Source organism: Ictalurus furcatus, chromosome 4 (assembly GCF_023375685.1).
Source record: "Ictalurus furcatus strain D&B chromosome 4, Billie_1.0, whole genome shotgun sequence".
NCBI classification, from domain to species: domain Eukaryota; kingdom Metazoa; phylum Chordata; class Actinopteri; order Siluriformes; family Ictaluridae; genus Ictalurus; species Ictalurus furcatus.
The window spans coordinates 9949558-9964081 of NC_071258.1; the positions used below are offsets into that span (position 1 = coordinate 9949558).

General features: G+C 39.4%; 1 protein-coding gene across 1 annotated transcript in view; it reads right to left on the reverse strand.

Annotated features, from left to right (window-relative positions):
• Positions 1–14524, reverse strand: part of cdh13 (cadherin 13, H-cadherin (heart)) — a 444891-nt gene that overhangs the window by 341128 nt on the left and 89239 nt on the right. The window contains exon 2 of the mRNA XM_053622850.1: positions 61–181. Coding sequence (XP_053478825.1) covers positions 61–181 — 121 coding nt within the window. The remainder of the gene's footprint in view (positions 1–60; positions 182–14524) is intronic.

Sequence of the window (14524 nt, forward strand, 5' to 3'; positions counted from 1 at the left end):
TTTCCATAATGACTTGAACACATCATCACACCTTATATAACAGACTCCATAATTCCTTACCTTGCAGGAGAGGTTGATCTTTCAGGAACTGTCCATCATACTCCACATGGTACTTCTTCACCTGAAAGCCAGGTGAGCATGCTGCCTCCTCCGCCTCCTCTTGAGCTGCACTGCACACAATCTGGGGGAAAAAAACATAGTAGAGTTTATGAATATTTTCCTTGTATTCCTAGTCCCATGGGTTGCTGTGCTGGTAGTGATTACCATCTACACACACTAATTAGCCCTAAAATAACTTATGCCAGAAATCAATCCTATAATTTATCTCCTTAGCTTAATTTCAAGCTGTAGGCTGATCATATTCACAGGGGCTTTCTTAATGAGTTATTCTCATGGTAAATTAAGCACATAGACGGCATTTCTTCCAGAAATCAATCAGACCGTATGTCTTTATAGTCCACCTAACTCATGCGCTGATGAGAAGAAGGAGTATGTGCCACAATGAAGTATTTTCCTGGAATCTATTAACGATCTGTGCAATTCACTTTTTTTCCCAGTGTAATTTAGGCTTACCGTAAATGCTTTCCCCACATAATAATATAAGACTTAAACTAACCATTGGTGGGTCAATGTAGGCTTTTGTAATTAAAACTAATCACCAAGTTCATTTTCTCCACTCTTCACAATGCACTGCAGTTTTTACAGAAAGTAAGAACATTGGCTTTCTACAGAAAGATGAATAGATCAATTATAGTAATTTGTGGTTGTCTTCCTCTCAGCAAAGTGTTATTCCCCATTAAAAGATAAAGGTAATCATCTAGTTTTAAAAGCCACTGGGAATAACTGCACTGGGGCTCTGTGCTCGAAGACAGAACAAAGCTTGGAGGTTGAGATTGTCAGAGGGTTTGTGAAAGCCCTGCAGGCATGGTGAACCATCTTACTGTCACTCCCTCTTTTGCTCCTGCTACCATTATTACTCCTTCACACCTATTTTTGTCTTCCATCAGTCACCATTTTTAGACAGGAAGAAGCACAAATTTGCTCTGACAATGACATAAGCATGGCTGCATATAAGCATGTAAGAGCCATTACTCTCTTCATAAGGCCTGGTTTATAGAATTGCACGCATGACAACATGGATTGGAAATGGCTTTTGAAAGCTGTTAGATTTTTTTTAAACAATATTACTAAAAAACTGGTTTGTAGTTTTTCAGGAGCACATGAACTACACAGCTGCAGTGCAGCTACTAATTTATTTGTACCATAAGCCAAGCCTGAAATAAAAATAGAATATAACTAGACTAATCACGTACGAATAGTATTACTTAAAAAAAAAGGTACTTGTGTAAATGGAAATTGTATAAATGGGATAAGGGTTTTTTTAATACTCTTAATTTTTTCCCATCTTACTATGTGATGCCTATTAGAAATATTCTGCATCTCACTATGGCTTTTATTTTGTATCAAGTCAAATGTTCAAGCAATTAAGAAATCAGTCCGGTCTGTCATAATGCTAGCATGATTTGTAAAAATTCTGAATGGAACTGCAGAAGAGGCAGAGAGGCTCATGTGGGAAGCCAGCTGCCAGATTCATGCATATTACCAGGCTGGTTCACACACAGCTGGTGTGCCTCACTCTTAATTAGTAGAAGCATATGGAAGGACGTTAGAGGAATAGTAGGGAGGACAGAGTCTAGACAGTTTTAAAAGAGACCAAACTGGACAGACACAAGTAGTGGTTTTCTACCTAGTAGCATGACGAAGAAAGGTTTGGTAACAAATCTAAAAACAGCATCCATATCCAAGGATCAGAGTCATCACATATCGCTGCCCGGAAAAGTTTCTCTGAAGGTTATCAGATGTAACTAGTGATAGGCATGAGTAGGAAAACAAATGCCTCATTGTGGAAATTTTGTTAGACAACGACAAAATACAACGAATGAAGGAGCTGCACAAATTTACTTTGCCGAATTTCAAATAGCATGCATACAGTGCCCTAGGTAATCTGTGTGACATGATTATGCTACAAAGTAGTGAATAAACAGTGAATAAAGCCATGTGGGATTCAGCCTTGTATTCAGCCATAATTTATTATGGCTTAAAGTGTATTTTATAATGAGTCTTTATTGGTCACATATACGGTAGAGCACAGTGAAATTGTTTTCTTCTTTCCTGTCAGGAAGGTCTTAACAGTGGCAGCTTGGTAGTGCTGGGGCTTGAACCCCCAACCTTCCAATCAGTAACCCAGAGCCTTAACCACTAAACCGCCACTACCCAGAGCCTTAACCACTAAGCCACCCATTATGTGGATCATGGGTGAGAAATGTTAAATTGAGCTAGGTATCAAAGACAAGTAAAGAAATACAACAAATCTGAACATTTGAACTGTATGTTAAAATTGTGATGTTTCCGATAGGACAATTGAAATGATCACTACTGTCAATCACTACTAAAGACTGTTTTTCAGGTAGAAATGTAAATCTATCTAGATAAATTATTATTATTATTATTATTATTATTATTATTATTATTATTATTATTATTATTATTATTAAAAATAATAATAATAATAATAATAATAATAATAATAATAATAATAAAATGTCAACTGCATGTGACCAATCAGTGGTTTGCACTAGATATAGCTGAAACTGTATGTTGCAACTCAGCACACTTGTAAAAAAAATATGCTTTGGACTTGTTTTTGGTTCCTGGGCAAACAAATTCCAAATGACTACTCAGGTATGGGACTGTTCACTTAACGGTAGAAATGATGATGAAATTTGCTGAGCCAAGCTACACTTCTCTGTGTTAATGTGGTAAAAGAGAATAAACTCTTCTTCCAAAAAGCATGCCAGACAGTTTCCAAGTAAGTTTAACTATTTCATATCAGTGTTGGTCTGTCTCAGTATATCATTAATTCATCTTCATTATCACTTTTTTTTTACTGTTGCAGTGGATACATAGCCTATTTCTGCCTATTTCTGTACTGCTTGTCCTGCACAGGGTCGCAGGAGAGCCTGGAGCCTATCCCAGGGAAACTCGGGGTACAAGGCAGGGGTCACCGTGGACAATCACACACGATGGCCAATGTGGAAATGCCACTCAGCCTACAACACACGTATTTGGACTGGGGAGGAAACTGGGTACCCGGAGGAAACCCCAAGGCACGTGAGAGAACGGGAGAACATGCAAAATCTGTGCAAACAGGGCAGAGGCAAGGCAAGATTCGAACCCCCAAACCTGGAGGTGTGAGGCAAACGTGCTAAACACTAAGCCATTATGCCCCTCAGATGGCATGCCTCTAAAGTCTATTGCATTTAGACATTCAGACACTCATTCACACTTAGGTCGAATTTAGCATAACTAATTGACCTACAGGCAGGTTTTTGGAGGTGAAAGGAAACCAGAGAACCCATAAAAAACCCACACATTCACAGGGAGAACATGAGAAGCTCCAAACAGACAGTAACTCAAATCCAGAGACCTGGATCAATCCAGAGACCCTGGAGCTGTGAGACGGCAATACTACATGCTGCTCCTCCATCAGTATATCAGCTCTATCAAAATAGACAGCTGTTTTTACCCCAATCAAAAAGCCTGAGCCAAGATGTGTGCTCCTGGCTCAGGCTGGACTCTTGGACAGAGATAAGTCTAGTTAGTAATGAACTCAATCAATATTTATACACATTGTGAGTTCCATCCTAGATTAACAGCCATGGCTATCTCAGTAGGACACAGTTTAAACCAAGTCTAGACCCGGTCTAGGTCGGGCAGCAACGTACAATGAAATAACGGGTTGGCGAGACCAGCATTGCGTTCGCTTTGTATTTATTCTCACTCCTTTTTTTCCCCAGTGGTCTAAACTTCAGAAGCCAACTAAGCCAAAAATAATAAACAAAATTTCCCTCTAACTATACAAAAAAGAAGTAATTAACCTAAAAAGAAAGAAAACAAAAATACACTTCCTTCCCTCACTCCCTCACAAGAGAAAACAACATTAATGGCACCAATTTCCTACCAACCACGATACTATTTACAAAGGTGACTATTGGTGTGTACAATTTACAAGAAATATACATACAGTATCTCACAAAAGTGAGTACACCCCTCACATTTTTGTAAATATTTGATTATATCTTTTCATGTGACAACACTGAAGAAATGACACTTTGCTACAATGTAAAGTAGTGTGTGTACAGCTTGTATAACAGTGTAAATTTGCTGTCCCCTCAAAATAACTCAACACACAGCCATTAATGTCTAAACCGCTGGCAACAAAAGTGAGTACACCCCTAAGTGAAAATGTCCAAATTGGGCCCTAAGTGTCAAAGCACCATTATTTTCCAGCACTGCCTTAAGCCTCTTGGGCATGGAGTTCACCAGAGCTTCACAGGTTGCCACTGGAGTCCTCTTCCACTCCTCCATGACGACATCACGGAGCTGGTGGATGTTAGAGAGCTTGTGCTCCTCCACCTTCTGTTTGACGATGACCCACAGATACTCAATAGGGTTTAGGTCTGGAGACATGCTTGGCCAATCCATCACCTTCACCCTCAGCATCTTTAGCAAGGCAGTGGTCGTCTTGGAGGTTTGTTTGGGGTCGTTATCATGCTGGAATACTGCATACTGATCATCCTCTGCTTCAGTATGTCACAGTACATGTTGGCATTCATGGTTCCCTCAATGAACTGTAGCTCCCCAGTGCCGGCAGCACTCATGCAGCCCAAGACCATGACACTCCCACCACCATGCTTGACTGTAGGCAAGACACACTTGTCTTTGTACTCCTCACCTGTTCGCCACCACACACGCTTGACACCATTTGAACCAAATAAATTTATCTTGGTCTCATCAGACCACAGGACATGGTTCCAGTAATCCATGTCCTTAGTCTGCTTGTCTTCAGCAAACTGTTTGCGGGCTTTCTTGTGCATCATCTTTAGAAGAGGCATCCTTCCGGGGCGACAGCCATGCAGACCAATTTGATGCAGTGTGCGGTGTATGGTCTGAGCACTGACAGGCTGACCCCCCCACCCCTTCAACCTCTGCAGCAATGCTGGCAGCACTCATACGTCTATTTCCCAAAGACAACCTCTGGATATGACGCTGAGCATGTGCAGTCAACTTCTTTGGTCGACCATGGCGAGACCTGTTCTGAGTGGAACCTGTCCTGTTAAACTGCTGTATGGTCTTGGCCACCGTGCTGCAGCTCAGTGTCAGGGTCTTGGCAATCTTCTTATAGCCTAGGCCATCTTTATGTAGAGCAACAATTCTTTTTTTCAGATCCTCAGAGAGTTCTTTGCCGTGAGGTGCCATGTTGAACTTCCAGTGACCAGTATGAGGGACTGTGAGAGCGATGACACCAAATTTAACACACCTGCTCCCCATTCACACCTGAGACCTTGTAACACTAACAAGTCACGTGACACCGGGAAGGGAAAATGGCTAATTGGGCCCAATATGGACATTTTCACTTAGGGGTGTACGCACTTTTGTTGCCAGCGGTTTAATAATAATAATAATAATAATAATAAACTTTATTTTATAAAGCGCCTTTAAAGCAGCTTCTCAAAGCGCTGTACATAAAATCACAGTCCACAGAAAAATAAAACAAATAAAAGTTAATAAGAACAAAAACAACAACATTAATAATAAAAATAATTATAAAACAATCTAAAAAGACATCAGCAATCGAATGCAAGTTTAAAAAAGTGTGTCTTGAGAAGAGCTTTAAAAATGCCAAAAGTCTGGGCTTCCCTGAGTTTAGGAGGAAGAGAGTTCCAAAGTGAAGGAGCATAGACAGGAAAAGCCCTGTCACCCATAGATTTTAGGTGTGTTTGTGGAACAGTTAACAGATTACACTGTGAGGAGCGCAGTCTGCGATTTGGGGTGTAAGGGATTAATAAGCCAGATAAGTATTGCGGAGCCAGTCCATGTAATGCCTTGTATGTCAACATCATGATCTTGAAATCGACACGGAACCTGACCGGGAGCCAGTGTAAGGACTTCAAAACAGGTGTAATATGGTCACATTTCCTGGTTCCCGTCAGGATCCGGGCAGCAGAGTTCTGAACATATTGCAGTTTGTTTATTGCGGTTTCAGAAAATCCGGCTAAAATGGCATTACAGTAATCCAGCCATGTGACAACAAATGAATTAATCAACTATTCAGCGACAGATAAGTTTAGTATTGGGTATAGTCTGGCTATATTTCTGAGGTGAATAAAGGATGCCTTCACAGTGCCCTGAACAAAAAAATCAAAAGTGAGGCTGGGGTCAAAAATTACACCAAGGTTCCTCATCTTACTTTGGGTCTATAAAACAGAGCCATCAACAAACAGAGACAGTGGAGCCGCTTTGCAAATTTGATGACGGGAACCTATAAACATAACCTCAGTTTTCCCGCTGTTCAGGCACAGAAAGTTATTGTTCATCCATGTTTTTATCTCAGATATACAGTCAGAAAGATAACAAGCATCAATGTTTTCACCAGATTTAGAGTGAATGTAGATTTGGGTATCGTCGGGATAAAAGTGATAATGGAGGCCAAGCGATCGCAGCAGATGCCCAAGTGGAGATAGATAAATATTGAAGAGTAGAGGGCCTAGAACTGAACCCTGAGGAACACCAACCAGTTTAAACATTAATGGCTGGGTGTTGAGTTATTTTGAGGGGACAGCAAATTTACACTGTTACACAAGCTGTATACTCACTACTTTACATTGTAGCAACGTGTCATTTCTTCAGTGTTGTCACATGAAAAGATATAATCAAATATTTACAAAAATGTGAGGGGTGTACTCACTTTTGTGAGATACTGTATACACACACACACACACACGCACATAAATGCAACACTCAAAACAAATGGCAAAAAAGGGGCAGGGCAAAAACAAAGTCAAGAACAGGCAGAATGTCATACGCAGGAGGAATCAACACACGTAAAGCAATATCAAAAAAGCAACAGCAATACAAAGCAACAGCAATGATCTGCCCCAAGGATGGAGACTGACGAGGCTTAAGTACACATCCGGAAATGTACAGCCAACAGCCAACCAACCCCAAAGTACGAGGCAGGAGCAGGCATTTACGAGTTTTGATCATCCAATTGCAAGCTGGAATGTGACTCACTGCAGTGTACGGGGCCTAAATGAGTAGGAGGAGACAAAAGAGACCCATCCCACCACCGACATGGCAAATGGTATACAGCATAAACAGAAATACAATTGAGAACGTAACAATATCAAGAATGGCATTCACTATTCTCACAGTGGGAACAAAAAAATTATGCCAAGGGTGATATTACCACAGTGAATCTGCATGAACACTTTCAAAATAACAAGCAACGGTAGCCATTAGACAAAGTCTTGCACATGCGAGAAAGGAAAAGAAAGAGGATATATTACAGAATTTCATGAGTCTGTGTATCTGTTGTGCAAAACAATCAGACCTGAATGACAATAGATTACAGTGTTGGAGCCAATAGAAGGATAGGAAGCATACTGTTTGAGAGTCATTGGGTGTGTGTGTGGGTGTTTGTGTGTGTCAGAGAGAGAGAGAGAGAGAGAGAGAGAGAGAGAGAGAGTCAGAAGGAGAGAAAAATACATAATGAAAGGACATTCATTTTATCTTAGAGAGCATTGGTATGTACATTAACATCAATCAGTGAAGGGCAATATCAGTATTAAACATGAGGTGAGTTAATGGAAAAATCAAAGCGGAGAAAAGCAGAAAGCAACGATAAGAGCACTCTGACATTAATACGTTTACTCTGTAACGAAGGACGTCTTTATCTGGTTAATGATATGGCTATGTGAAGACCTTAATATCTTCCAAGAAGAAAAAATTCATTATGTAAGGAATATAACACTTTGGGATGTGCTGTTATAGGAAATTAATCAGTGGTGGGGTAGTGTGACATGGCCCGATGCGAAGTGGAGTTACAGTTAATTATTCCACCCAAACCCCCCAAATGTTTTACTCCTCCTGTATAAGTTATTAATTAACCATACATCATAATTTTTAACCATTTAGAATGACATTTAATGTTGTGGAATGTCTATAAGATAAGGTATCTCCTGTTATCATATACTATAAATAGTTGTCCCATGTTCCATACTCTCTATTTTTTCTCTCTCTTCAAGTTTATTAGACATTCTGCCAGAAAATCTACTTACTTCCTAAGCACTGACACCAGAGATATTTCTTTATTAAATAACAACACATTATTAATCTGTTTATTATTAGCCTTAGATTATGTTTAGAATCTACCATACAGGTCCCTGTGAATGAGCTGTTACTATACAAACAGTAACATAGTAGAACAAGAGCATTATTAGCCTGCGATTTGAATTTCAGCCAAGACTACTGTTGAGCCATGCTGTTACAGAAAATTTATCAACACCGTCTGACCAATCAGAAACATTACAGTGGCATAAGCGGTTTTAAATACAGGGAGCATCACCTCCACTGAAATGATTCAGTGGTATTGAACAGAAAGAGTAGTACTTGGTAGTCAGAGACCCAGAGAGATATGTGCACTTGTTTGAAGTGTCAGAAGAAAGGAGAGTACATGTGCATTGGAAAGGCGTGCCTTTATCTCAGCTGTGAGTATACGCATGGGGAGAACAACATCCAGACAGAGGGAACCTCCTACATTCAGCATCCATCCCCTGTCATGTATCTCCTCTCTGACAAACACACCTCTTTCCTCTTCTTTCTTTTGCCTTTTGCTTTCTACACGCAATAACTGATGTATTTAAAAGTTAGTGACCGTATTATTGCCATGAATCCGACTGCAGTTGACTTCATTAGTTTGTAATAATTCAACTCAGTGTGAGCTCCATATTAAACACAGTCAAGGAGACTGGTACTGATAGACTGATTGAAGGGACAGAAATGGGAAAATTGCAAAATGCCCCCCACTGTCCTACACAGATACATTTTTATTCGCTTTAACAAGCCGTCTTTGATTCAGACATGCCCTTACAGCTGGAAGCAAAGGCTTAAGAAGCAGAGGGGAACACAAAGAAAATAGGATAATTAGACAGTTTAAGTGAACGGGAATGAGACAATAACATGGCAGCAGACATATAAGAGAAAAACAAATATCCAAGCAGAAGCAAGGATGAAAGAATGAGATATATCCAGAGGAGAGAAGAGAGGAGAGTATATTGTGCTTTTATATATATATCTTAGCTGAACCTTAAAAAAAGCACAATATCCTCTCTTATGAGATTTACTTCTGAGAGCTTCTACTGAGAGACTGGAGTCTTGTCTTGGGGAAACTGAGTTCAAACTTATTCGCAGTCTGAACTCCTAAATACTGATATCATGACACATTAATGATTTAAATAAGGGTCGCATATTAAAACTTGGCTAAAAAGAGACCTGTCCACTATGGTAATTGGATTGCTAACTAAACACATTTATTCATTTGTTTCCACATGTACGTCTAAAGCTGTAAGGATAATTAATTAGGAATTCTGTGCCTGTTAATGACTACAGTAGGTTTGAACTCTCAATGTCTGGGCTGGGATATCAAGAGCTTGCCACTTTTATTTCTCCCCAGTAAACCTCCATGATCAAGAAGACCCATCCCATCCCTCTTATCTAAGGCAGCGTGGAGTAAAGAGTTATCATGTCTACAATGCTGTAATCCTACTTTGTCACAATCTGCCTAAATTTCTTGTTAGACCATCTGACCTTAATCCTACTGTAGGAGGATAAAAGTAGGAAAGAAAAGGGATGGCACAGTGGGAACAGTGAGTGCTAGCTCTGAAGTTGCTGCAGCTAACATGCTCTGTCTTAATTAGACAAATGTCAGGACTACAAAAGGAAGACAAGCTTTTAAGTATAAAAGTCACTCAGGAATGAAGGGAAGACTGTGAGACTGTGGCACTGTAACTTTAGAATTGCATCAAATTCTCAGACACATTGTCTCAGGGCTACACTGTCTGAACATGGGTTAGTAGGCTATAGATGGATGACAAAGGGGAAATAAACAGTGGCTCTGTTATACCTTGACAGGAATTTAGTTGGCGTGGTTTGAGTCCACTTGTCCTCTTAAAGAGAAGGATCACTGTAGTCGCCAAATTTCAACCCAATTCAACACCTATGGGAGATTTTGGACATCAAACTACCAACTGAGAGAATATCATTTAGAAGAACTGTGTTCATCCTTCCAATACAGTTCAGTACAGACACTTGTAGAACCTATGCCAAGGTGCACTGAAGCTGTTCAGGTGGCTTGTGGTGTCCCAACACCTTGCTAAGACACTTTAATGTTGTTTTTTTCCCCTTTTATTTGTCACCTCTATGTGTCTGTCTGTTGTTTTTTTTTTCCACGATCTTGCTTTTTAAACATTCATAATTGTGTAATTCATATTTGTAATTGAGTGTATGCTGAACCTAATTTTTTTCACCCCTGAAGTCAGGTAAGTTTTTCACTCGTGAATGAGATTTGCTCATCTGTCATTCAGCAGATCAGTATGAGTCACTGAATCTTAAAGTAATGACCGAGAGTCGCTTTCCTTCTCATTCAGCTAATTATTTGAGTCAGTGAGTCCCATTCAGGCTCATTCGATCTGAGTTGGAGATTTTCAGCATTTCACTGCCTGTAATAACAGTCTGTTATTACAAAGATGAACTTACATTCATATTAAAAATATTAGCTGTTTTTACACTGTTCTAGCTGTTGTGATGAGATTGCTTGATCAGGATGCACATTTAGGCAAATTTGAATGAAAAAAACTCAAATGACTCAAGACAAAGACTCAAAAATTTCAGCAGTAAGTTACAGCAATTGTGGCAATGATGCAAATATTTGATCGGAAGGTCAGGGGTTCAAGCCCCAGAACTGCCAAGATGCCACTGTTGGGCCCTGAGCAAAGCCCTTAACCCTCTCTGCTCCAGGGGTGCTGTATCATGGCTGACCCTGCGCTCTGACCCTAGCTTCCTGACATGCTGGGGTATGCGAAAAAAAAGAATTTCACTGTGCATATGTGTATGTGACCAATAAAGGCTCATTAAATTAACTAATTACCCAATTGTACAGTACTAATTGTAAACACACAAGAGATTTAAGACTGATTTAAAGCATTAAAACGTGAATGAAAAATAGATGAACGCAAATGCAAAATAAAAAGAGTGTGATGATGTGTGAATAAGGTATATACATATTTGTCATTTGGTCGTATATACAAGTTTGTTATGCTCTTTAAATACTGTTGGCATCAGTGGTGTGAATGTGAATATGTAAAATCAATTTTCCATTGGTAACAATAAGTCATTACTTCAAGAAATACTCTCATTATTTTAAAATATTAAGAGATCATTTGGTCAAACTTTAATAAAATATTTACTTTTCAAATAGTGGAAACAGGTTCATGCTAATTTAATATCTGCCCAGTGGGATTAATCTGTGCACATTCTTCAAATTATTGTTAGATATAGTACATGCTAAATTAATCTATTTGCATTGACACTGCCCAGTAATTTCCAGATAGACAAGATGTGTTATTTGGGTCAGGTAAAAGAAGCAATCCTTTGCAAACCCTCAGCAGTCCTTCATAAACAGTTAGTAAACATATTTTTTCCCCTTTGGTCTGATGAAGTATGCACTTTTTACACACACAAACCATAAATCAGGTCCTGAAAGTATTTTTCCAGCCGCAAATAGAAATTGAGCAATACAGATATAATAGATATTCCAAATTAAAAATCATATCTAATCTAAATAAATATAGATATGGAGACTTTGTTACACGTTAAGAGGTGTCGACATTAAAGTGTTAGACATTACAAATAAATGCAAAAATTAAATTAAATTAAAATTGCTGTGGTAAAATACAGGTGACAGGGAGTGTGGACCTAACAGAATAAGTGTACTGTAAGCTATAGCACTCACGTTGGAGGCCCAGATAGGTGTCTTGGCCAGGAGTGCCATTAAGGGACTGACTTCATTGATGAAGGCCAAAAGCTCCTTGACAGAGTCTGGTGTAAATGTCAGCTCCACAGGAAATCAATAAGGTAATTTAAGTTCAGAGACACCATACCACCTAAAGTGTGTGCTTTGTGTGAAGCCATAAAATGCAAAGGCATACAGGTGTACAAAGACAGAAAAGTATAAATGGTCAACAGAGCAAAGCTTTGAGTACACACCTTCCATTTGGAATGCATAAACTACCGATTTGCACCTCCCAAAAACAGTTTATGCACAGGCTTCTCCCTTTCTTGACTAGATCGTCTCACTTGGATACAGTAGATTTATACCTACAAATTGTACCTAGGAATGACTCCTATTCACAGTATGCTCATACTCATACATTCTAACCCAGAATGGGTTCCCTTTTGAGATCCTCTCAAGATTTCTTCCACATAACATCTCAGTGGGTTTTTTCCCCTTTTTAAGAATCTAAATCAACATCTACATCTGGACTTCTGTAAAGCTGCTTTGTGATTATGTCTACTGTTAAATGCACTATGCAAATAAAATTGAATTGAATTCATTCTGTAGTCGAATCCACAATATTTCCAATCTCTGGCTAGAACACAATCCATCTCTTTTTCTGTACGTAGACATTCTCATAACCAGCCAAAAAGATGTCCTCATTCTCTCTCGTTTGCGGAAAGAAAATGAGATGAATGTCTCTTCAGTTCTGCCAGAGCACATGCAGGACTAAGCCTCAGTGACCTCCACCTGGCCGCAGCAGAATCAATCAGACTGAAACTCAAGCACCTGCATATGGTCCAGCCAGATGAGACTCAGAGACACCTGCCTGTACAGGAAGCTGGACACTTCACAGTGCTGGATTGATGAATGTAGACTGGAGAACAAGGAGTAAATAGGGCAGATCTAACTTGACTGTAACTCTAAGTGACCCATATCTGTCTTTCATGTGGATGTCCTCTGAAATGCCCCGTATGCACACATATATCAATTCTGCATGATACATGTGTGATACAAACAACAAAAAACATCATATCTGTAAGACAATCACACACTACAAGCAAAAATGAATGCTCTAATCGTCCAAGCCTACACTGCAATTTGATCAGGAGGTTGGCTAACAGCTCATCGGTTGTACATGATCAGTTCAAGAAGGCGGAAAAATGTCAGATGCCTAGCTTTTGCTATTTTTGCTGCTATTGCTGGCACGACTACATTGAGAGATGTGTGGGTACAACAGAGGGGGCAGCAATGGTGGGACTGCAGTGTGGAGGGATTTACAGAGTATTTCTACAGGAGAGTATTTCTATGTCATTTTAGGCAGCACTGCCACATTAGAGCTCTCCGAATGGGGTTTTACATGTCTTCCCTGTATTTGCATGGGTTCACTGTTTTCCTTCCACAGACCAAAAACATGCATGTAGGTGGTTAAGCTATGCTAAATCAGCTGTAGGTGTGTGTCAGGGTGTCAGTGTGTGTTTAGATGGTGCCAGGACTGAGAATTCTTCCATCGTGCATCCAGTGTTCCAGAGATTGGCTCCAGACTCACCACGACCCAGACGCACCACGACCCACGATTAAGATTAAGCGGTTTGTGAACATTAATGAATTGCTGTGGTTTGCCAATTCTTGGGCAATTCTTTCAAACACTACTGTTTCAGTCCCTCCCCAAATAATGGTTGGGAGGGTTACTTTAAAAATGTATTCTCTTACAGTTACAAATTACTTCATCAAAAATGTCATCAGTAACCTAATCCAAGTATCACAATATGAAAGTAATGTAATCTGATTATTTTTGGATTACTTCAAGGTCACATATGTAAATAAAGTCAAGAGAAAAGCAATATGATCTAAAATACTTTTATTTAGAGCTTATTTTATAGCTTAAAAATATGTTCAGTGTTTGGATTTAGTTTAATTAAATTAATAAATTAGCTGCTACTGGCAAGAGTGAACCAGAACTATAGTCATGCAGCTGTCTATATTGTGTTATGTCAAAAGCAAGGCTCCAGACAAAAAAAAATCAATTAAGGAGCCTTTGGTTCCTATTAGAAAAAAAAAAAAAAACATTGAGTGTAGTTTGGCCTCGTCCTTTGTTTTGCAGAAAGCATTTGACACATGGTTCAGGATCAAACTGTTCAAGTGATGGGCCCTCTTTGCTGATTATGATCAAGTCTTCCAAGGTTGAATTGCATACTTTTGATTTGATCCTGTTTTGAGCTAAAAAGCCATGGTCGTACTGAGCAGCCAAAATTGGTAGGACAAGCAATATCTTCCTACGTCTTGCGCACATCGTCAATTTTCTTCATTAGTAATATCTAAGAGGTAAATCTGGTGAAAGGCAGCCCTTCACATGCAATCATATAGGCAGGGGTGAAATGTATTTTCTGTTGAAGAGATTTTTTATGCTTTTCTCACAGTCTCTTTCTTCAAATGATTCGTTCCGGTAATGAAATCCATTTTCCCTGCTATTTCTCTGCCCCCTTTGGAACAACGGTCACAAAACATCTTCTGTGTGCGATGATCATACCTGAGCCATGCAAACTCTTGAATCCAAGACGTCTTAAAATG